This window comes from Sceloporus occidentalis, unplaced genomic scaffold (assembly GCF_023333645.1).
Source record: "Sceloporus occidentalis isolate IW3139 unplaced genomic scaffold, rSceOcc1.0.p SCAF_26, whole genome shotgun sequence".
Classification (NCBI taxonomy): domain Eukaryota; kingdom Metazoa; phylum Chordata; class Lepidosauria; order Squamata; family Phrynosomatidae; genus Sceloporus; species Sceloporus occidentalis.
Genome location: NW_028317006.1, coordinates 5,573,767 through 5,599,403, shown reverse-complemented (window position 1 = coordinate 5,599,403; position 25,637 = coordinate 5,573,767). Strand labels below are relative to the sequence as shown.

The 25,637-nt window shown below is 42.2% G+C and overlaps 1 protein-coding gene across 1 annotated transcript in view; it reads left to right on the top strand.

The window, feature by feature from the left end:
• The window catches only part of LOC149300034 (insulin-like growth factor 1 receptor), a 95,726-nt gene that overhangs the window by 3,049 nt on the left and 67,040 nt on the right, over nt 1-25,637 (top strand). The window contains exons 3-4 of the mRNA XM_089485514.1: nt 9,159-9,210; nt 12,390-12,941. Coding sequence (XP_089341640.1) covers nt 9,159-9,210; nt 12,390-12,941 — 604 coding nt within the window. The remainder of the gene's footprint in view (nt 1-9,158; nt 9,211-12,389; nt 12,942-25,637) is intronic.

Sequence of the window (25,637 nt, the reverse complement as noted above, 5' to 3'; positions counted from 1 at the left end):
CGTTAATTCACAATGGCTCGTAGTGGCCGGAGATCCTATCGATTCCTATGAGAAATGCATTCGTTTTCAGTGCTCTGTTTTTCTCTCGGGCCTCTTAATCGGGGCCCCCGTAATCCCAGCGGCTGTTATTTTTAGTACAGTTGTAGGAAATGCAGCATCTCGGCCCCCGTGTGATACAGACGGCGCTTTGTGAGTGATTTAGAGATGGCTAAGTGGTTAAAAAAAAAAACCCCAGCCCGGGATTTTTGTTGACAAGCGTCGGGAAGAAACCCCCTCCTGTCGCTGCGTCCGTCATGTGCGTGCTTATGGGTTTTATATTAATAATCTGTGCCGTTGGTGCCTCCACGGTTGGATTTGTAAAGACCCTTTGTGTTGTAAATCTATTGCTGATGCTTTCGTCAGAGGGGGTGCGTCACAGAATCGGTGGTCCTGGATTACCCCGTGCTACACACTGACTCCCCACGTTACCAGACTTCACCAGACCAATGAGTCTGTTCTTTATCTTTTCTTTTTCGGGAAGTTGCCGGCTTGAAACCCAATTCTGCTATAATTACCCGTTTTCAGTGTGTTTCGTGTGTTTGTCGTTAGATTGCAGACACTAAAGGCTTGTGCTGACGAGCACCGTGGCGTCACCAACACGTATTGTTTAGCGGCTGAAGGAATACATACTGTACAGGAGGAACCCCGTTTAGCCCCCCGTTCCCAGGAAAGATACACTGCTGGTATATTGAATATCTCTTGGCTGCTTGTAGCACAAGGGTTAATATTTAAAGGGACTTTCATGGACAAACTCAATGTTTAGTCTTTTTTGAACAAGACAAAATCTGAAGAATCGGGCAAACGTAAGCGTCTGCAGAATGATATATTCTAGCCTTTGGTTTTATTCTTGTTTCGTTTTTACCGGCTGGTTAAAGCTGCCCGTTTCCTTGGGACTGCGGGAATACTGAGCTCTTGGCGGTTTATATACTGCCCCTTTCTACGTATAGACTGAATCTTTCTTTGTTCGAAACGCCTTTTGGTATTTTAGCTGTGGCCTGTGTTGTAAATCTCCATCCCTTCCGCTCTTAGGATTTCCTTAAGTTCCGCGGCTGGCGCTCCTCTCTTGCGGTTACGAATTGATCTTTTTGCTCTTTAAAGGAATTGGTGGTGGATATTTCTACTTTTATTTCTATTTGCAAACATACTCCTTAATTTGTTTGCTTTTTTATTTGTCTGTAAGTAATTTGCAGAGACAGAATATTATCTTTGTGTCCGCCCCCCCCCCCCCGTCAGTGATGGTCCTTTTCACCCATTTCTGATGCCTTTAAAATAATAAGAAAGGATGAAGTTGAATAAACCTCTTGATTGTGTTTCGCTCAGTCTGGCTCACAATGGGTTAAAAATCCCGTCGATGTAGTCACCGGTCTGGTATGTGCGAAAATACCGTATTGTACTTTAAACACTTGGATATTGGGAGACTGTTACGTTTAGCGCTGTTAACGATATTCAAAGATTAACCAATCGTTTGTCCGCTTGATCCGTTGAAGAGAAGGAAGCTGGGCTTGTTGCGCGGCGCAGGATGGTGTTGTGCGGCGCGGGATGGTGTTGCGCGCGGGATGGTGTTGCGCCGCGCGGCGCGGGATGGTGCGGCGCGGGGCGCGGGATTGTGTTGTGTCTATCAGGTTATGGTTGCCGGTTTTGGTTTTGTGTACGTTTGGAGTCCTCTTTGTGTGAGAAAGCACGATGCTTTGGAGATCCTGCGTTACATGAAATGTTTACTCCAGCTCTGTACCTTCTCTTCACTTTAGAAGTCTTTGATTCCTTTGTCTCCTCTAAAATCTCCCCCCTGCCCCCTACGACCTGCCTGATACCCCCTGTTCAGTTTGAGCAGGGACAGTACAAAGATAATGTGGTTACCGGTGCCGGGTAGCAGAGGAGTCGGGCAAGACGCGTTTAGAGTAGAGCCAACCCCGGTTAGAAATAAAATGGCGGTTTGGAACGTGGAAAGGATGATGTGCTATGATGTGTCTTGATGTAACCCTAAACGTGGCTTTGTGTGAGTAGATGGACTTCCCTTTTCATGAGAGATTGTTTGAAGATGAGTGATGTGAGTCGAGAGAGAGGGGAATAGTCTGTCTGCAGACATAAAAACAGGTGTGTCTGCACAGCTGTACTGGGGAGGAAAAAAAAAAAAAGCATTCCTAATGATTGTTAGCTTGGAAAAGGTGCACGTACCTTGCATTAGCTGATCATTTCCTAGTCCTGCCCATTGTGATGAATGAAATGTTTGGGTGTCCAGGTGTGTGATGACGTGTATTTCTCTCGAATTATCGGAACTGTAATGGAAAGCTTAATGACGGGTCTGGGACTGTCTGTGTGGAGCGCGTTGGTTAAGCGAGCCGAGCAATAGGCAGTTTGCGATCATCAATAAAAGCCCCCTTTGTGTTTTTTTCCCCTCACGTGTGGCAGGAGCGCAGCTCATTTGGGAGGATTTTGGGAATATTGAATACTTTATATTAATTGGATTTCTTTTCCGTTCCAGAGCGGTTCTGGAACTATAGTTCTAGTTCTGTGCTCGGGGGACGTTATCTGTTCTTTCCCAGTGAATTCTAAAACCGCACATGCTTTCTTCTAAGCAAAATTTAACGCGTCCCTCTGGGAACAATGAAAGCATTTAGAGATCCGAAAAGGGAGGAAGCTGGATGACAATAAAACATATGAAACATGCACATTTGCATGTGCTCCGGAACAATAGATTTCTTGATTGTTCTCTAATTCCAGGTGGACCTTAGAATGTAAAATTTGATTAAAGATTTTAAATCGAGACTCCGAGAGACACACAAACAACCGCGATCACAATTCCGTCCTGCAACGCTTACGTGCTCGTTACAGCAAAAACCTTCCAGAATGTGTGTTTTATTTCAAAGAAATGCACGGTTTAGACTAAATCCGTAACCGTTAATGGAATATGAATAGAACACGTACAGCGGAGAATACATTTTCGTTAACTTTTTTTTGTAACTTTTTGTTTTCGTTTTATGGCTGATAATGGAAGAAATGGAGAATTTAGTATAATTTATGATCTGTATTAAATCCTTTTTTACAACAAGAGTAGTGTGTGCGTGCGTATGTTTATGATGTATATGATTTTTATTTATATATATATATATATATATATATATATATTTTATGCTACAGTAGCTGAGCTTTTTTGTTTAGAGGCACCTATAGATAAGCAAATCCATCCGTTTGTCGGATAAACGGTGTTCTTTGTTTCGGAACAGCCATGTGCTCTGGCGTAAGGTGTTCTCTACGATCATTAAATATCTTTCGTATCGGTTAGCTCAAGCGATGTGTAACAGTTCCGGGAAATAAAGGCGCTTTTGTTGAGCGCAGTTTTAGAGGCAGGAGAATGTAAACATGTTTTTCTAGTGTACTCGGCTTACTTGAGAGGATTTTTTAAGTCTGCTGTAACAGCTCTATGGAGCGATTGTGTTCTTAATAGCTAAGGCAACTGTTTATTTCTTAAGACAATGGGCAGGTAACGTTACACGTTGCAGCTTAACGTGTTTTACTGAAACCCGCTAAAATGAGCTGTTACTCTCTGAGCGGTATGGTACGTGGGTCCCGTATTTTTGAGTTTCCTCCATGATGCGATATTCTATGAACGCATTCAGTGTTTTCTTCTCGTGCGTCCTAAAGGATAAATTCTTTTTGAGAAATATAAAGTGTTTAGTGAAAGCGAGTATGTGTGCCAGGACGTGTATGCAGCACGGAGCCTTTGGTGAGATCTTTTTGCAGGTGCTAAACGCAGGCTCTTTGTATTCTGTATTTTGAGCTTCAGTTTCATTGCTGCCCAAACCAAAACCTTTGGCTCTGTTTCCGAATGGACTTTCTGATTTGTGTTGATTGGCATTGTGTCCCTTGATAAAAGACTTGATAAACTCCAGGAGGCAGGAAATTTGGCTCCAAAAATATAATTTATGGCTCCTAACTTCTTCTTCCTCTTTTTTTTTTTTGTTTTTTTTTAAGTGAATGTTGTTCTTTTCCTCGTTTTTAGGTTTTATGGATATTTCATTGTTCAGATGCCTCAATCTACCTGTGCTGAGCCAGGGCACAACACTTCTTCTTTACTGCGGGGTTAACTGGTCAACTCACCCAACGCTCCCGCATTGATAAGACCACTTTGCACATTTTGCACTAGAATGACCTCTTTATACATAAGCCCCATTATTCACAGAATCTCTCCCCGTTATGACGTATTTTTGGTTAATGTATGGCTGAACTTTAAGATCGGCCTAAATAATTAGATCTGTTAAATAATCTCTACATCATAACATAGGGCATAGATCTGTAGAAATGTATTTGATGCCAGCTCCTGCGGCGCGCATGTGATTATCCAGCCCTGCCTTGTGTCAGGCATTGCTGTTGCTCAGCCCATTGTGACTCAAAATGTTAACATTTTATTTGGATCTGCTGTTGGGCAATAGGCTTGTCGGCAACATTTGTGTCCAATCTGCCAAAATGTCTGCACTTGGTGAACATTTTGTCCCCTCCTCCTCCTTATTTTCATTGAGAAATCTATTGCTATTCGCTGTCTGTGTGAGGTACAGGATGGGGGTGATCGCACTTGGCAAATGAAGCTGTTTTTTGTTGCCATTATAAGAAAACAACCCTCTCCCCAATTAAGCCGCATAGTGTTGTTTTAACCTGTCGAGTGCTAGATGTCCATACAAACTACCATATGTGCTTGGTTATAATAAAAAATCATATGAAAAAAAACAACCTGGTCACCTTTTATTGAGACCTCAGAGACCGACCGCTTCTGTGTCCCTGTCTCCTTTCCCCACTCCACTTCTTCCCTTGCCTCTTCTTGTTGTTCTGTCTTCTTTCTTTGTTGACTTCCCCGTGAATCGGGCATCCCAATTGGCTGAACGAGGGAGAGGCTGTCCCTATGGAGTGCGCCATGGCTCCGCCCTTTTGCGGAAGTGCCCAAATGCAGGCGGTTTCCTGCGAATCCATCTGCAATATTCTCTGCTCTTCCCCAAAAGACCGCACTCCATAAGTACAGAGAGCGTGCGCGGACACCCAAACTTTGGTGGGTCGTCATCTTATCTTTGATTAAAGGTGAATTGTATCTCTCGTATAAGCACATGTCGAAGGCTGACTTCTCTCTTTTTGTTACAGTTACTGCTTTCCCAACGTAATGTATCATTGTGTCCCGCGGTTCTGATCCGCACCGTTTGTTGGTTTGTGCGGTGCCGTCATATTACCCGTGGCTGCAGTTTTCCAGAGATTTCGTCACGGTGTGACTTCTTTGCAGACGTCCTGGCAGTTGTCATGTTTTCTTCGTGGTAATTAGCGCATCTATCTGTACCCGGTGATTGGAAGTGGTTATTCGCAACCTTGCTGCTTTGCTGTGAAATCATGATATTAACATGAGCAGGAAGTGCGCCTTCTGCTGAACTTCCTATATCGTAAAGTTATCCACCAGATAATAGTGATCTGGATTACTAGTGATCCCTGGGTGACACTAGTGAGCTGGTTTCAGTGCCGGAGACAAATCTATCACAAGTAATTCACAATCCTTGCATATATTGTGAGCTTGTGTGCCAGACCATCGTTACTAAATGTCTGTCTATTCCAGTTTTGTCATTCCCTGTGAATGTACGGACTGTAAGAAGCGCCGCGTACATTTTTGGTGTTGTATGAATAAAGCGTAACAGATGGCGGTGGGGGAAATCTATCTTTAGTGATACTGGGGCTCTCTATCTATATCTATAATTATAATTTAATCTACGAAAGGATTTCTAATCAATTATGTGTTACTGATGTACCTCGCCGGATATGAGGAGCAGACGTTGAAGGTCCAAACACACAGCAGTTGGATTCTGGAGAAGGTGGCACTGTGCACAAACGCCAACCATGATTGTAATTTGGGGTCAGAAACTTAATAATGTGCTCAGCCAGCCACCACTGAGGTATCAAATCACCGATGCATCGAAATGTAGCAATTATGTTTTTACTTGAAGGGAGGCTTTGCTGCCCCAGACGGCCTCACCGAAGGCAAGTGCCTGATAACATGTGCATGCGCGTCGTACAGCAGGGGTTAGTATTCCATGCAATGCTCTTCCTGCGAGTTAAAAAGCTAGTGGCGGAGCGCGCTGCAAATGCCTAGCGGTTTCTCATGAATCTCTATGTATCTAAATGGGGGGGGGGGCCTGGCGTGTTCTTTTAACATGAAAATGACTGCTGGTATGCTTGTGTGTGCGGTCACATTTTCCTTTGTAAACCTTCGTGTAATATGATCTCTTGGAGCCGTGTAACAATGTAACTTCTTTCCATGAGGAACGCTCCATCAGTTCAGATTCTTACTACATAAACCTTTTATTTGTATTTATCACATAAACTCGCTGGAATAATCTCTTACTCCCGTTGTTTATATTGAATTTGCAGCGTTTCGCTTTGTTCTGGCTTCCCGACCATCCTGTGTTCGTAGTGGCCGGCCAGCGTGTAACATGTTATCGATAATCCAGTAACATGATGATATACATTGTTTTACTAAAGTAACCATCATTATAAATGATTGATGGCATGCCTTTAGCCCATCTCTAAATGGCAATCTGGGAGCAAAGTGGTGCCATTCCCATAGCAACCAATACGATCCTACCGATCGCCCCACTTCACGCCTCCTTGTAGAATTGCAAGCTCCTGGGTTTAGAGCAATCTTGCATTTATTTATTTATTTATTAACGCTCAGTGTAAACTTCCTGGCAAGGAAACTATGGAAAATATCCCAAGTTATGGAACAAATGTTGTACGTGGCAGAGAAGCTGTTAAACAGCTGAGTTCTTTCATTAGGTGGATGCTGTTGAAAGCATGTGTGGCTATTTTGATGAAGGGTTGGCTTTATTTATTTATTTTCTTTAACCCGTCGTGTTGGAGACACCCAAGCTTTAAAAATGCGGAAGATGTTTATTAGTAAAGTGAAATCGCAGCTAGCCCTCGACGTGTGTGTATTGCGACCTCGCAATTTAAAAGCTCTGCATTTTCTGCATTAAAATTCTTAACAAGAGTTCAGAGTGAGAAAAGTGCGATTTTGCTGCGTTGTCGATAGAGCGTGCGTATAATAGCCATTTTATTTGTTTTTGTATATGTATGAAAATCAGTCTTGGGTTGCCTCGAGGGCTACGCAGAAGACACAGCCCTAGCAGGACAGATGTTTGTTTTCCGGGTCCTTGGCTTCTTTTCTCACGTTTATTGTGCTCTATTGCTCGCTTCTCACTATAACAAAGTGCTTTTCAACAGAAAGCCCTGAAGCCAAAGGGTTATTTCCTCCACCATCCCCTTCCTCCCCCACTCAGAAAATAATGCAAAATGCTTGGAATTCCTGGCATGCCAAAGAGTGCCTGGAAGAAAGGCCTGTCCGCCCCCCCCCCCCCCCGCACGAGCCCCCCCCCCCCCCCCCCGCACGAGCCCCCACCCCACCCCCCGCACGAGCCCCCACCCCATTCACAGACTGCTCCCTGGATTTGTTATGGCTGCGTGCTGATTGGCCGCTCCACATAAAAGCTTCCATTGAAGAAGTTTGGGGAGAGAATGGGACAGCACTTCCTGTGACTTCAGTCTGAGGTCAGCCTCTCCTAGAGGCCGGATCGGGGAGGCCTGTTAACCGACTCCGCGTGTGTCCCCGTTGGGATTATTCTAGTAATGCTGTTTCATTCATACACACATCCCCTCCACGGCCTGCTTTATTAGCGTGTTTGTACACAAGATCCAAGTATTTCAGTTTGTGACAAACATATTCTTTAATGACGACACTAATACTCTGAATTAATCAAGAATTAACAATGACGTTTGATGTAATTTCACCGTCCCTTTTATTCGTACTTTTAATGTTTGTGTATTTTTGTGCTGTATATATGTTTACGGTCACTCATTACAAGACGTGTTTAAGGGTGTATGTTCTACACCATAAAAAGATATTGTCTTAATATTTTATTTACCTTCATCCCTGCCTCAAAGAGAATGACAAAACCAGAACGGACAGACTAAAGCGATCCAATACATTAGGTAAAGAGGGCCCAGCTAACAAGCTTACGATCTAAGGACCAATAATAAATAATTGGAAAGGCAATTTGAAACCCCATTTAACTTTGTGTGCATGTTTATTAAGCTCGTCATTAAAGAATATGTTCTGGTTCACTGGACAGGTCACACGGACAATCTCGGTGGGTCGCGGCTGCCATACTTGTAATGGAAGTGCGTGCGTGGCTTCCCAGCACATTCATGCGCGGGTTAGACGGGGGCTTCTATGTACAAACAGCTTGTAATTTCCTGCCTTTCCTGACACAGACAGCTCCTCGCAGAACACAGCTTAAATATTATTATCACAGTTAAGGAGAGGCTTTACTGTCATAATATGCCACCCACTTCAGTTCCTTCTGCTTAGAGATGGATCCTGTTGTGTGGAAAGCTTCATGCTTGTTTTATCACTGAAACTTGCAGAGATCCCGTAAAGTAACCCGACGCATCCTACGGTTCCTAGTCGTGTCGCACGTACAAATCCGGTTTAGCAGCAGCAGCTGATGGCTTGGCCCACCTAATCCATCCTCGTATAACCCGTCACAGATCCCTGCTCTCTTCCAGGTTGATGCGTCGTGTTTTTTTATTTATTTTTTTTTGTGTTCTGGGTACCGCTGATTCTTTCTGCTAATCTTGAGATTATTGCTGTAATTCACTACATCTCGAGCTCTCCGCTGTGTACCTGCACAATATGTACCCGGCCAAGAGAGACCTTCAAGCGCATGTTTTTTTTTCCATGGATCATCCATTAACGCTTTGACTGCTACTGTGAAAAGCAAACCGAGAGCTTGCGATAATTTATACTTTTACAGGCTTTGCCGATGCCGTATTATTTTCAGTTCTGTCCGGCATGCGTTTTCTGTACCCCGTAGCCATTGTGTTGTAGAGGACACTAAGTTCTATGTGTGCGGCCCTCTGACCAACCTGCCGCAGGTGAGAGGCTGTGGTAGTAATAAGAGAGAACCTTGTTTAATCGCCTCCTGTTTTACAAAAAAAAAAAGGTGGGTGGACTTCCTTTCTGCCCCCACATTCCCTTTTTTTCAGGACAGAGGAAATGAGCTCAACATGTGTTTTCAATTCTGCGTTTTCTAAAGGTAATGTTTGGTACAGAAAACCATTCCAAAGTTCCAACAACGCTGTGCAGCAGTAAGTGAAGCACGTACATAAAGGGTCAGTAAAGACCCCCCCCCCCCCAAAAAAAAAAAACCCCCTTAAATCCGTACAAATGAGGCGTTTCCTGCATGTAGGTTGCGAAGCTCGCTCAGTTTATAACACGGAGAGCGTTTCGTCCTGAAGAAATATCAATCACACAGATAGCTTGTGAAATGGCTTCTGCCCGGTTATTCTGAACAGCACAGCAAAGTATGTTTTATCGATTTATATGTGTAGTGGGTGTAAGAGATGATAGTAATACATCCATGTAACCGTGTTTACATAGTTAAACACGCAGTCTATGTGTTAAAACCCGAGGGAGCAGTCACTTCCTGTTCTCAGGATCAGCGTGATTATACCTGTAAGCTGATTGGTGCAAACCCAGTGCATTGAATCAATATGTTGAGGCTGTGGTTGAGGTCGCTGTAAGCTGATGAGTTCTATAGCATGGATATCTGGGAATATTTTGAGTATTGAAGGAGCTTAACATTCCTGTTGGGTGCGAGATTCTGTATCCAGAGAAGGCATTGATTGATAAAATGAGCTTGACGACAAATTTTAAAAAATATTTTGCAAAATGTATTTTGGTCCAAGATGCTTTGCTTTCAATTATAAGAGGTGTAGGACTAAGGCAGTGTGGAGTAGCTGGAAATGGTTCCTGGTGACAAAAGACTTTTCTGCTTCACTATGGACCCGTTGAGAAACAAAAACAAAAAAAAAAAGAGAGAAATATTCAGGATGATTTATAATTGAAAGCAAAGCGTCTTGGACCAAAATAAATTTTGCGTTGGCATAATATTTTTTTTACTTTGTCGTTTTGGGCCATTGATGTGTAGCTTTGCTTAACCCTGGAACCAAGCTTAACTTCAGGGTCCACAAGACATGACTTTTACAGATGCTAGTATTTAAAGCGGCGCCCCAACCTTTTTTGTATTTTTTTTTTTTTTTTTTTACTTTATTACAAATTAATTTTCAAAAATATTGTCCCAATTTTTTTAACTTTTTTAGCCCAATCTACTAGACAAATACCCTGACTCCTTATCATACTGCCCGAGGTAAACAATAGAATGTCTCAGAATTAATCTTACAGACACTCTGACTCATGAAAGTCTGTGAAGGACTTCATTAGCATCATTGTAAAGAATCCCCTCGGTGTGGGGTTTGAGCAGGAAAAAGTCACACAACAGGATATCGCACAACTGACAACAGCAGCCTCCAACTTTTTTGTTTTTTTTTAACAAATTATAATTTTGTTCATTAAAAAAAAGTTTACTACTTAGAGGATCTGTCCCTTATCAGATTTTGTAATGTAGTATACCTAGAATATATATGTGGAAGGGTATATGTAAATTATTCCCCGGTTTGTTGTGTCGTTGCTATAGTCAGTTTCCGTTACCCCGTGTGTGTTCTCTTGCTGTGTATTGAATATGCCGCTGATACCAATGCATGGGTTTTCTCGCCCCAGTAGGGTTAAAATATTCCGCTGTAGCAGCCACTGGATCGCAGGCTAAAATTCTTTGCTGGCATCTTTAGTGCTAGGAGTATTTCAGTTAATCCCGTTGCCCATAATGGTTACCCTGCGGTATATAAAATTTGTACATCCGGATCTATTGATTTCCATTCTTGTAGTTTCTGTTTGTGAAAGCAAAAATAAAAATCCGTTTTTGATTTCATAGCTTCGCAAGCCCCGGGAGATTTGTTAATTTACTCCTTTGAATTCTCCAGCACTGCATGGGCAGGTTTTCTATAACACCAGCAGCTTATAAATAGTCTGTTGTACGGCTCTGCTACCAAAACACTTGTTCTGCCGCTGTGGTGTTAAACCCCCTCCCCAGTTCTATTCTCTAAAGGTCCAAAATAGGTGTTTTTTATGTTTATAACGTGACACCCCCTCCTTCCCTTTTGCTTCTCTCCAAATTGTTGCGTGATGCACTGCTTGTTATGTCCGGTTTACCCATTGTACAACGCTGCAGAATATGATGGCGCTATATAAGTCAATAAATATGCGTTTATGTGCCACAACGCTGTGGAGAGCCCAGGTGCACTTGGTGCCTTGTCTGCCTCCTTTTGACACCTTTTCTTGTAATATTGTGCTGGGAACCCTTGTCATGTGACACAAAATCAGACACTTATAATTTTGTTGCCATAGAGACTAAAAAATCTTCTTACAAAATTTCTGTTTTTTTGTTTTTTTTTTTTGTTTTATGTGATTAAACCTTCAGAGGAAAGAATAAAAGGAGACTAGAGGATGAAATGTCAGTGTTTTGTCTAAGTGGAACAGCACCTTTAAAACGCCGTGGAACAGATCCACATATAGACCATGGGCTACATTTTACATGAGTCTGAGGTTTCTCAATATTTGTTTTATTGTCAACCATAATTTGGGTGTTTGGTCCAAAAGTAAAGGGCGCGTTTACTTTTTAGTATGGATATGTAAACACATTTCTCTATGTAATGCCTCCAAGCCGGTGGAAAGAAGTTCTCTCAAGATACCTCTACGTATATTTCTAGAACTGGAAACATATTCTGTGGGGTTCCCAACCCAAAGGAAAAGTCTCAGGCCAGGAGGAAGACCGTTTCTCACCCACCCAGTGTTGTCGAATAGGAATCATATCTTTGTTTCACTTGTTTCTTTCGGTCTATTCACTAAAGGGATAGTGTGCAGGAGAGTGATTTTTAATGTGGGGCCAGCTAAGCTCTTCCTGCAGCACTAGCTCAAGGAACCGGCTCTCCATAATGTATAGGAGCCGAAACACAACTCTGCTGTCACCTTTTCACTTTAGTGAATAGACCCGTTTCATTTTCTTATGGACAAGTAGACGAGTGGAAACTGCTTTTGTCATGTTTATTGTTTTATATAGCACCATCATATTCCACAGCGTGGTACATTGGGTCGACAGGACATAACGAGTAGTATATAACATAACAATTTGACTGACTCAGTTGAGGAGGGCCCTGCTCGAGCGAGTTTACAATCTTGAGGGGATTAGAATATAATATTGTGTGTGCGCCTCTTTTTTTTTCTTGGCTGTTTTGTTTCCTCCATGTTGCTAAAATTCCCAGCTAACCTCCTAGAATGACTTTGTTTTATCTTTTAAATTGTGTTTAATCGTGTTGAACTTTTATTTTGGTTTCCTAAAATAAAAACACTGATTTGCTTGTATCGTCCACAGTGTGTGGTCCCAGCATGGACATTCGGAATGACGTTCGTGAGCTTAAACAACTAGAAGACTGCGTTGTGATTGAAGGTTATTTGCACATCCTGCTCATCTCCAATGCCAAGGCTGAAGATTTCCGCAACATACGATTTCCCAAGCTAAAAGTTATCACTGACCATCTCCTACTTTTCCGGGTGTCTGGCCTGGAGAGCCTCAGTGACCTCTTTCCCAACCTCACAGTCATCCGTGGAAGACTTCTGTTTTACAACTATGCCCTGGTCATCTTTGAGATGACTGACTTGAAGGAGATTGGGCTGCATAACCTGATGAATATCACTCGTGGTGCTATACGTATCGAGAAGAACTCTGACATGTGTTACCTTTCTACAGTGGATTGGTCTCTTGTCCTAGATGCTGTCTACAACAACTATATCGTTGGGAATAAGTCACCAAAGGAGTGTGGGGATATTTGCCCAGGAACTATGGAGGGCAAGCCAAGTTGCCCAAAGACAACCATTAATAACGACTATAACTTTCGCTGCTGGTCGGCTGATCACTGCCAGAAAGGTAAGTAACTTTGGTTTTGTATACTGCCTTGTATTGTGCTTTGTGGAATTAACTTTGTAAATCTTCTTTAAAAATATATTCTGTTATCCTGTGTTAGTTGGTTGTGTACTCTTGGAATGTAAGCAAGGAGTCCATTGGAACCCCATGCTGAAAATGTTTGTAGTCTTTTATATTGGCGTATTTCTTTCTCGACAGCGTGTGTTACAGATTGATGTTATTGTGATATTTATGAAATCTTTGTGAATGCAGGGCTTTGAAGGAACCCATGCTTTATGGAAAGAAGAGCTTGCATGATTCATAGGTTCTTGCTACAGTTTTTGGCTCTGGTTGCACTGAAGACACATCAGAGCGTATTTATGGTTATCAGGTGGAGATCTTTTTAGATTATTTACCAATAACAGCTGTAGGCTGGGTGGTTTGTTTTGGGTTTTTTAAATCCCATTGTTTGCTTATTTTGTCTTCTATCGCAGTCATTTAGCATTAACTGAATACGTTTAAAAGCTTTATTTGTTAAAAGGTAGGTTAAAAATTTGCCTAGAAAAAGTTAGTTTTGTGTTGTAGGCAACAATAACCCATGACTCTAGCATGGCGCAATAGTTACATCATCATAAGTAACGAGTCAGGTAGGGTATTCTGAATGCTTGGCGTTGGTAGTTTATACATCGGGCTATTGAGAAAAAAGAATAACGTTGTCCTGATGGGAAAAAAAATATTAAAGTTTTTCTGTGCTGGTTTTCCCACCTTTTCCATTGCTAAGGCGCAATGTAAGTTCCATTCTACTGCTTCTTGAGTACACAGTGCCCTCCACTAATATTGGCACCCTTGGTAAATATGAGCAAAGAATGCTGTGAATTATTGTCTTTATTGTTTAACCCTTTGATCTTTTCTTAAAAAACTACACCATATACTTTGTGCTACCTCCCTTTGCCAATATAGCAACTCTGTGTCTTCTGCTATAATGCCTGATGGGGTTGGAGAATACATGACCAGGGATCTGAGACCGTCCCTCCATACAGAATCTCTCCAGATCCTTCAAATTTCGAGGTTGATGCTGGTAGACTTTCCTCTTCAGTTCACCCCACAGGTTTTCTATGGGTTAAAGTCATAGGACTTTGTGATCAATAAATCTTTTTTTGTGTTGATTTTGATATGTTTTGGACCATTGCCCTGCTGGAGGATCCAACCATTTTATGCTTTCTGGGAGAGGCAGTAAGATGTTCATTTAATATCATGATGCCGTGTATCCTAACAAAAGGTCCACGTTCTCTGGCAGAAAAAAACAGCCCCAAAACATTAAAGATCCAACACCATATTTAACATGAGGTATTTTTCCATATGGCTACCTTTCTGTGTGCACCAAACCCACCTCTGGTGTTTAAAAAGCTATATTTTGGTTTCACCTGACCATAGAACCCAATCCCATTTAAAGTTCTAGTAACGTCTGAAACCCTTTTTCTTATGAGTTCATAGGGGTGCCAATAATTGTGCCACGTATATATGTTTTACATTTTATTTTTTTTATAAACCTGTTTTGTTTTTGCAATTGTTTGATATCCATGAGCGCAAAATATTTTTGTATATTTTGAAGAAAAGATCAAAAAGGGTAAACATTAAAGACCGTTTTTCACAGCCTTCTTTGCTCATATTTACTATGATTGCCAATATTAGTGGAGGGCACAGGATGTGATGGTTCTTGAATGAGGTGGCTGATAACAGCCTGGTTGCTAGTTAAGAAGGGAGGTATATTCAGGGATGTCCTAGCATCGGGGAGGGAGTGGTGTGTCTAATGGTGTGTAATGTGGAGATGACGTAAAAGGGGGAGTAAGAGCACCTACAGGCGAAGGGTTGGATTTCTGTTTTCATCGAGCAGATGTTCGCATGTGTTGACCTGTTGCACAGCAAAGCAGTTCCTTTTTGTCTTCTTATATGTTTTAATAACACTGTGACATGCACCCTAACATTTTCTCTTGGTGTGTCTACAGTAAGCCTACCAACTACTGTAATTTGCGGATAAGATAACCCTCAACATTTCAAGGAAAAAAATCTGTGTAACTCACGATAAACAGATTTGTGAAAATGTAAACACGTGTTCACACACATGCACACACATTGACACACACTAACCCTCTCTGAAGCCTCTGTCTCTGCCCTCAACGAGGCTACGCAGTGGGAGCTGCCGAGCTTTATTGCAGGGTCACGCAAAGTAACGTGACCCCACTGTACCTCCTTTTCAATTGAGTCTGTCATACTAGGATGGGAGCTTCAACTGAACATTCCCTTTCGGATGAAACTAAGCCTGTGCTTTAACCCAGTCACCCTTCCGGTCCTGCCTGTCTAACTGTTCCTCAGCGAACCTGCTGTTTTGCTTTTAAGGATGATTCAGAAATGCAGATGATATGACATGCTTTTCCGTGGCTCCACTTTCCTTTCTTCCCACGGACTGTTATTTGGTTGTTTTTTTTGTTGCTCAGCTTTTTATTTATTTTTATCCGATACCTGCTAGATCCTCTTTAAAACCCAGAAATATCTAATTCGGATGTTGGCCAGCTGAATTATAACCCTGCGCTCAGGCACCTCCTGAACACAGGGAGACTTTCCAGGACCTGCAGCCAGTGGCTAATTAGTCAATTTTATATTTTGTCTGCCAGCATTCGTTGATGATTAAATTGTGCTGTGTGTTAGGAGAAGGAGAAAATTCATTCATGGCTATCTCTGTTCTTAAAACAGTGTTCCTCTGCCAAACGCTTCCTAGAATCTAATTTTATTTATATTTTTTTATTGTGGCTGTGGAAAAGATTTAATTAGTCACTCCGAAGGCAGGCTGTATCTGTATTCAGACCGGACTGCACTTATTACCGTGTTAGTAATGATAGTAGACTTACCAGCGTGCGTTTTGTTTTGGTCCACCTCGGTCGAATCGCTACCAGATTGAATGTTAACTGTATAGTGCATCGAGAATATTTGGATTTATTTTGCCATTTTTATGCAGTACTTGACTTTGCAAGTGTCTTTCGTGTAGTCTTCCCTATACGTGGGCAGTATTAATATAAAAAGAGAGTTCCCCCTATGTGGACATTTTATCTCTAAAAAGTGAGAGAAAAAAAAATATTTTTTCCTAAAGCTCTTTTTTTGTTTAAAGTGATCTGCTCTACCATGTATGACATTTCGGTGCAACTGAAGAGCTGAAGGATAGTTATCTAGATTGCATGGCACAAGGCGTAGGTCCTGCACCTCTGCCACTGAATGGTGAGGGACGTACTAGGATTGTGTCTTACCAAGTTTTCTGCCATTAGGCCTATCCCCAATATGACCCTCCCAACACATTAACAGAGAGTCCGTGTATATTGTGACCACGAAGCAGTCAGACTTGAATGATGATCAGGTATTCCTGGTCTAGCATAGAATAGTAAATGAGTATTTTATCCATGCTTTTACACCCTCAACATGTATTTAGAACTAGAATACCCAATAGTGTACCCACGCACCCATAGCATTGTACCCATACACTCAAATTAATACACACAGCGCAGTGTTAATGTCTTTTGTTACCCATCTCGTGTTTAGGATGGGGCACATAGAAGTATATTAGGAGACGAGTAATTTCTTGGGTCACGTGTTGAGTAATTTCTTGGGTCACGTGAACAGCAGTCCCTCCGTCTTCCTGCAGTGAGAATGAACAGAAAGGTGGTGTTTTTGTCCTACACACGGCTGGGGCATCTCACATCCCGTGTCTGCAGTTTGCGGCAGTGCCTGTTTTTAGATCTGTTGGGGACACTAGTACCAGTTTGAGCATTGCATGGAGAGACCTCTGAGACCTGGTGCTGAGGGAACATTCCAAAAACACTACTCATGACTTTGGGGGTGGATTCCAAAGAGCGCCTCCTCCCTTGCATTTATTCTTCTGCGGGTTTGATATAGAATAGAATTACCAGTATTGTGACTAATCTACTAGCTGAGTGATTCTTTGTAAGGCTTGTAATCACAATGCTCGCTCACAGTGCATCTGCTCTCTATGATGTCTCCGATACCTCGAGTTACCTCGTGGTGCTCCACCTCAGGTGGCCCAGGGAGGTGAATAGCTGTGTGTGTGAGAAGTGCACTTTACGGCATGTAACGGCATGTTGTTGGCATGCAATGCATGTGCAGGTAGTGTGACTTCTGACATTATAACCTCGCCTGCGGTTATTGAAGGCTGTGCGGATGGTAGTAATGGACACATATTCATCTATTTTTCCCCGTTTTATGAATTCACCTAGTTTCTGAATAGGGGACATGTATTTGTATTCATGTTGCTCGGGCTTAGTACCCAGTCTGCGTTTTTTAAAAAGCCCCCAGACATAAATATGTTTAGAGAAGGGAGTTTGTTAATGCAGTTGCAAGCCCTAGGGCTACCAGCGTGTCCGTCTTCAGTGCCAGTGTGTGTGTGGGGGTGTATATGAGAGATATGCTGAAGGCATTTCTAGATTTTTTTTCTTTAATATGTTGTATTCACTAGTGCGGAGATGCTGGAGGGTTAGTGAATACACTTCTATGCTGTTGTAGGTACCTTTTTTGTGTTATTGTAACCATATAATTTGGCCGTACTGTGAGGCTCTGGTCATCCGGACACTTCCTTTCATCACACTCTGTTCTGTGGAAATAGCACTTCTAGTTAAGTGGTTTTCAATACGTAAGTAAGGAGAACTAGTAGCCTTTGAATCTTTTTTTTGTGTGGTACTAATGATGAGGTAGGGATGGTTGTGTATATGGCTGGACATTTCCTCTGAGGAGACGATAATCTAGAAGACAAGGTGTCCTCTTTCTGATATTCGACTGCTTGACTAGTAACGTTTTGTGTGGGGCCGCTGTACCAGTTTGTGTGAAAAGGAACTGTAAGGCTTTTAATTGTTGAGAAATGTATTGTCTTATTGGTGTCCCCATGTGTATCCTGATCTAGAACAAGCTGGAAGTTCCCTGTATGTGAACAAGATAAGGAAATTCGAACAGATGGCGAGCTCTTTACAGCAAACCGAATTGTAGGAGGTTAAGTAACTAAGCTTGTTTTCGATCCTGGACTCTGGTTTTAAGAGCTTACAATCACGGTGATGTGATCCTTTCTCCTTTGCACCCACATTCTTCTCCAGGCCTGTGTGGAGGGTGTTTTGAAAAATCCATGAAAACCTCTCCATGTGGATTGTAGAAAACAAACACTGGATGTTTTAAAATGTCCAAGGGGTCTATTCACTAACCTGGAAGTATAAAAGTGAGCCCTAGAGAGCTTCATCTGTAAGGAGGATTGCGCTAACTATATGAAGACGCATAGTTAATGTGTGGAGCATAACTACGCGTTATGCGGGGCCAGCTCGGAGCGAATTGCAGAACATGCCACTAAGGCTGACTGTTCTACATTTTACTAGGGAATATGTCCATATGTATGGAAAGGCAACCATTCATTAATTGTGGATAAAACATTTTTATTATTATTCTGAGCCTATACTAAGTCTCAGATTTTTAAATGGAAATCAAAAAAAAAGTAATCTCACTTTGATTGTGCATTTCGCGGTTATATGCAATTGTAGTGCAGTAAACCAACAATTGTTGCTTTTTTTTTTTTTGTAACTTTGTTTCTGTTCTGTATCTTATTTGGGGTAATTGACCAAACCGTTCTCCATTTCTTGTGCAGTGAGTTAATATGTTCGTTCACACACCCGTGCCATATGCCAATTCTTTTCCAATATACTGGGAGTGGGGAATGCGAACTGATGTTCCATTTTTTCATTTATAAAATAAAATGTCTATTTTCTCTGGCTTTCTATATGATTGACTTTCGAGTATGCATTTTAAGACCCATCAGCCTTAAAAGGGTTAACTGGTTTATAATTGTCCTGGAATTCTTGTCAGCTGAGTCACTGCAGTGGGGAGCATCTGGGGGCTAGAGAGAGTATTAAAAACCCACAGGCCCCAACCCTTAGAAGCCCAGTGGGCAGCGTTTGTCATCCCAAAGGAATGTGTGTGAACAAAACACTGAGATGAAGCAGTTTGCCCAAACAGAGTCGCAGACTTTAGGCAGGGTGTGATACGCAGAACAGATGGGGCTGCCTTCACTTGAGTCCCCACCCTTTTTAAGAGCTTGGAAAAAGCTTTGATAGATAAAGGGTTAAATGTATTCCCCAGTCTGGTACGGTTGGCCGTTGGAGTTACATTTGAAGGGCTAACATTGTCCTTGTGGCCCAGTGCGCGGAGTGTGGGATCGTAGACACTGGTTCCGTCTCAGATGTGGAGGAGCAAGCGGGTGACTCATTGGAAGAGACATAGGCCTCATTGTCTTTAGCTGGAGGTGTGACCTTCTGATGAAATTGTTTACCTATAGCTCTTTCTCAAAAGGAGGGGTATATGAGTACAGCTTTTAGGGAATGTGTGCAGGGGCTCACATAAAACCAACACATTATTTTTAGTGCTAGCTCGGGGTGGGTGTAGGTGTCCGTAGCGTTGCATCAGATGGAATTCCAAAGCCGTCCAAAATCTGCTGCATCTGTTTGGCTGTTGCCGAGCTGGAAATGTTAAAATTATTTGTAGCGTACAGAGAAACTTCCTACTATACAGAAGCGTCAGAGATTTAAACCACTGGCATGCCTGCAATCTGAGCCATACCCTTTGTCTGCGGCTATGTATAAAACGATGTCATGTGACGGCATGGATTGAAATAAAAAGTGGGCGCTGCTTATTCTCATGCACCCGATGTGTGAAAAAAGAGCGCATGTTAGTTACTTTGGGTCCACAGTCTAGCACATTTTATTCATTTTTGTTCCACAGGCGTGGGTGGTGTAGGTATCCAAATGGCGCCACTGGTGTTTTTGCAGATTTTGGTATATAAAGCAATTCTAGAGCAAAAGTGGATCAATTAGCAGGAACATGCCGTTGGTTGCTATTGTGATTGAAATGTAGGGCTGAAACAACTAATCGATATAATCGATAATGAAATCGTTTTCAACGTTGTCAGCTTAATAGAATCCTCAGCGTAAGTGAAGGGCAGTAACGGAGGCTGTCTGTGCGCATCGCGCAGACCCCCACCGGCTGACAGAGAATCATCCTCTCAGCCGGTGGGGGTCTGCATCGCACAGACAGCCTCCGTTACTCACCTTCACTTACGCTGAGGCTTCTATGAAGCTGCAGTGAAAGTGCCTGTCAGCAACGGAGGTTCACAAAGCACCAGGGAGTCGGGAGAGAGGCAGAGTGATGTATGGGAGGGGGGAGGAGTCAGAGGGGTGTATGGGAGCCACCCTCCCATACACCACTCTGGCTCCTCCACCTCCCATACTCCACTCTGCCTCTCTACCCGGCTCCCTGGTGTCTTGTGAACCTCCGTTGCTGACAGGAGGCAGAGTGGAGTATGGGAGGGGGGAGGAGGCAGAGTGGAGTATGGGAGGGGGGAGGAGGCAGAGTGGAGTATGGGAGGGGGGGAGGAGGCAGAGTGGTATATGGGGAGGGGGGAGGAGGCAAAGTGGCATATGGGGAGGGGGAGGAGGCAGAGTGGAGTATGGGAGGGGGAGGAGCCAGAGTGGAGTATGGGAGGGGGAGGAGCCAGAGTGGTGTATGGGATGGGGGAGGAGGCAGAGTGGAGTATGGGAGGGGGGAGGAGCCAGAGTGGTGTATGGGAGGGGGAGGAGCCAGAGTGGTGTATGGGTGAGTTATAGTGGTGTATGGGGGGGTATTATGAATTTCAGGGCATATAGGGGGTATAAGGCATATCGATATTAGGCATATCAGGGGGGCATAAAACATATCTGGGGGTAAAAAGTATATCAGGGGTCTCAGTTGCATATCACTGGCATATAAGGAGTATAAGGCATATCGGGGGCAAAGTGGCATATCAGGGGGCACAGTGGAATCTGGCATATAAGTGCTATAAGGCATATATGGGGCAGAGTGGCAAGTTGGGGGTCAGATGTGCATAACTGGGGGCAGTTTGGTAAATAAAAGAAAATATAAACAAGGTTTTTTTCTCATAGTTTTTATTAAATATGAAAAATAGTTAACATATGAATTAATATTTACTAATAACTTTGTATTAAAACCTAGTTTGAGAAACACCGTGTTTGGGTTCTTGTAGCTTTTATTATTATGTCGGTAAAATAAGAAGGTGAATAGAGAGAGGCCATTGCAATGAAGAGATGAAAGTGTAAATTGTACTTTTTTAATACATTATTTTAAATTTAAAAAAATTGCATTTCTTTATCCGATTAATCCAAAAAATTATCGGCCAACTAATCTATTATTAAAATAATCGTTAGTTGCAGCCCTCTTGAAATGTTTTTTCCCCCTTTTTATAATTAATCACCAATGAATCGCAGCAGATCTGGGTAACAGCTGTCTTTCTGTGCATACATGGGATTACTACTGTGCTGCTTGTAGACTGCGAGACATGGAGCGGGGTCCCCGGTCACCTTGAGTTAATTAGTCCCTTTTTATTGGATTACACGTGCGTTGCCACCATAGCTCATTATGTAATTTCTTTACCATGTTCTTGTAGCCCTTCTGATGTGAAGTTGGAAAGTACAAAGCATCCGATTAAAGGTTCATTTCAGGTAGGTCTGATAAGTGCTTTACCTCTTCATCAACATGGAGCAGGTGGCCTTAAAAGACCAGTCTGTGAATTACCATGTACAGTATCCAGCATGGCCCTCTTTCGATGACCTCCTGATTACATCAACTCATATCCTGTCTGCTCGAATCGCTGCTCAAGTAAACTAATGCCATCTAATTACATTTGTTCTGGGAATGCAGGCTCTTTTTAATGCACCTCAGCAAGCAAGGTTAATATTATCAATTTAACAGCAGGAATGAGGCATAGATGATATTGAGCTAGCATACTCCTGGAAGGATGAGGACAGCGTGTGTCGCTCCTCCTGCTCATCCCCCTCGCATATCTATAATTCATTCATAAAACATTTATCTGCGACCAGCATTTATATGTCTGGGAGGAAGCAGAACATTATTCTTAGAGCAAATATTGTGGACCAGATTGGGTGGAAAATTAGATTACATGAGACTGTGAATGAGTTAATATTATCCTCCCAGTCACTGTAAGCTTGTTAGGCCTGAACACTTGTGCTATTGTCTGTGGCTTCTGAAGCGCTCCGGTTCTTTTTGTTTCTGGAGAACACTTTAGGAAAGTGCTAGACTTGAAGGACCACCTCAAAAACTCTGCCATGTGCATACGAAATGTAATAAAACTTTGAATGTTAATACTACATCTGATTTGGGCATGTTCTATGTAGAATGTCGATGTTGGGAAGGAATTCATCTTTAAATATTTCTAGTAAAAAGTTTGAGGAACCAGGACTTCCTGGATCTTTGTCCAACTTTTGTAATAAAATGGCCTATTCCCATTTTTTATGCAGAGCATCCTGCTATACAAAGGACTGGATCTGGAAAAGCGCAGATGTAGAGATCGCTACGTATATCTGACTTGGTACATAGACCATGTTGGCCAGAGGATCCAGAATGACCTTCGCAAGGAGCAAAGCGACCAGATTGGTTTCCTAGGGATTCAAATAGTAGAACCAAATCTTGTTCCCACAGTAGCATGTTATAGATCCTTTGTGTGGAGAGCATTTCCTTTTTCCTTAGTTATGTGGCATAGCCGCAGGTAATGATGCACTCGTCGTCATCTTAATAAGTGTGGTGTAACCCTGTAAGTATGTGTCAGTGAGCAGAGCAGCCATCCTCCTTTGGTTTTTTTCTTTTTTTTTTCTTTTTTTTTTACCTCCTACACCCTTAGAGTACTGTAGGGGCTAGCTGCATCTTTAATAACACCCATTCTAAGGCACATTCTATTAGACACCATCAAGGATGGATGTTTCCAATTTATTTTTTTATTCCCCCCCCCCACTCCTCTGGGCGGTATGGGGCAAGAATGCTTGTAGCTCGTTTAGAAGAACAGTATTAATAACTAGTTTACAGGAAGCACTCTCCAGCCTTTGTTGTTCAGAAGAACAAATACTTCAAAGCTAGTAGGTGGTGCCCACAAGCCTGTGATCTGAGTTTGTGAGCTGCCTTGTTGCTACTCCGAGTTATGTCATGTAGTGTAACCCCACAGAGCGCCCATCTCCCGGCAGTGTATGGAAAGGAAAAGCTGGAGTTGGAAGGAGCTGGTGAACTCCTAGATGCCAGGAAGCATTTACACAGAGATGGTCGGGCACCGGCAGTTAACGTGCCGTTGTGGCGCCTCTGCTGTGGTGTAGGCTTTGCTGTTAACTGCATACCTCTTTAACTGTCAGAGTGTCTCAAAATGTATTAAGCAAAGTATCTTTTTTTTTTTATTTATTTTTTTTTTTTATAAAAAATAAATATGTAAAAGCGTCTTAAAAGTACAATCATTTGAGATGCCACTTTTCATGTTTCATTTTGCAGTTCAAGAATGATGTAAAAACAAAGGGACATGCATTTAGGAACTGGATCAAATGTGACAGATTCTGAGAGCGAGTTCTGTGTGAATGGCAGAGTTTTTTTAAGGAGCAGACATGCATTTCCACTCTGCCAAGGAAAGAATTAATGGGCTGCCTTTTTAATATGACAGTTACGAACTATTTGTCACTTTTACTGTTCGCTTCTGAATCTTGTTAATTCTGTGTGTTTTTGTTTTTTTTTTAAACTTTTTTAAAAAAAAAATCAAGATGTATTAATTTTGAAGTGTAGTACAGAAAAAAAGGAAAAATCAATGTGCACACAAAAGGAAGCAGACAAGATACTATGATAAAAAAATTCTGTTAACACCTCAATTTTAAGATGCCCACCAATGCAAGAACCCAAGGTGTCACATAACCATTGCCCATGAAACACTGGTTGAACCCAATGGGACCCAAGAATAAAGAAGAAAAAGGAGAGGGGGGGAACAAAAGAGAAACCGGGTGGGAAAAGAGGTAGTAGGTCACGGATGAGGTGCATGGAGGTCCATAAAACAACTGGACAAACATGTCCTACTGCAATCAAAAGCTTGCTCCAGTGAGTGGAAAAAAATGTATCCCATGAGCGTGATAACTATGTTTGTTTACTGGAATTAGGAAGGGAAAAGGTTCTCTCTTTTTTTTTTTTTTTTTATAGGTCACATTACTTGTAATGACGTGACAGTCATCATATTAAAGTGAATCTGTTAAACTTCCCAAAATATATAAATGGGGAGGGGGGGGTGTAAAAAAAAAGGAAAAATTACCTTAATATCTGCAGTATATGTTTTAGAAACCCGCCTTATACTTTTGGTTGCCCTGTGGGAGCAGCAGACATAACTTCATGTTGTTATGATCTGTACGTTTGGTACCCCTTGCATTAAGTTGTTGCTCATGTTTTAAGTTTACTCTGTAGTAAAGCTGTTTGTGTGGGGCAGTCTCTGTAAAAGTTGGGTGGAGAGAGTTACAGCACATAAAACTAATTGATATTCAATATTTGCCGGCTTCGGACAGAAATCTTGGGTTTTCCTGAACGTGGACAGGTTATCCAGACAGGATATGGTTATGCCAGGGGTTTTCTCATCATCATTATGCTTATTACAGTAAACAGCAGTGGTTTCAGTGCGTTGCAATCAGCAGTGAGACAATTGGTTTCTTAGAGTGGAGTGTAGGGTTTGTGACTGCATCCAGAAGTAGAATGGAAGGCTTGCTTCTAGAAGTGGTCAGAAATACTATGTTTTGTTCCGTGCACATAAGCCGTCAGCTGTGCTCTTGGTATGGAAGACCAACCTACTATGAATATTTACAGTGTGTAGAAAATCCCAAGTGATTTTCATGACTGAAATAAGTTTTATGTTGACATAAATAAACCCCATAAAATATAATTGAATTTTCTCTACTTTTCCCTCCTTTTTTATTCTTAAACCACTTATTTTGAGTTGCTTGGAAAAATACATCATGATGTATATTCTGTTAAGTGGACTTCCCACTATCTTGCCCAAGCGTCCATATTTGCTTTATTATAAGATGACATCCCAAACGTAACATCTTAATAAAAGAAAAGGCCAGCAAATAAGTCGACCCTATTGGGGAAAAAACTTGCTCTTGCACTCTCTCTGTCTCCCTACCTTCTCATCTGACCTCTTCTGTGTCCCTTCTTGTTCTTCGGTCTTCTTTCTTCATCCCCTTCTCCCTAGTATCAGCTCTGTTATCCAGGCACTTCTGTAATAAGCAGGAATATCCGCGCAAGCACCCCCTCCTCCAATTGGAGGGACGAGGAAGAGACTGTCCTCTTGGTGTGTGCTGTGGAAGTACTTTAAGAGGCCAGTGTCACGGACAGGGCTATCGGCCGAGCCGTGACGTGGGAGTACGGGCGTAACAAGGGTCAAACGCCAACCAGACTTCCGGCGCGTTTGGTCACTTTCCCCGCAGGGCACCAAGCAACCACCACCAACCCCAACCAGTCACCCCAAAACTCCCAGTGTAAAACACGCTGCCACCACCAAGAACTTTAAAACCGGGCGTCTTAGGTTACCCGAAAAACACCGCGATAACTACACAATCCCCAAACTGATATCTATATAGTTAACCGCTTAGTAACGTGACTTATATGTATACAAAAGGCTATCTCTAGGCTGAATTCGATTAGAGAACAAAGACAGAACTGATTAAAAATGTTTAATCTGAGCATAAAATGGGTCACAGTGCTGTTACACAAAAATGCATATAAAAAGAGACATAGACTAAAATAGTACAAGTACAAAACAGTATA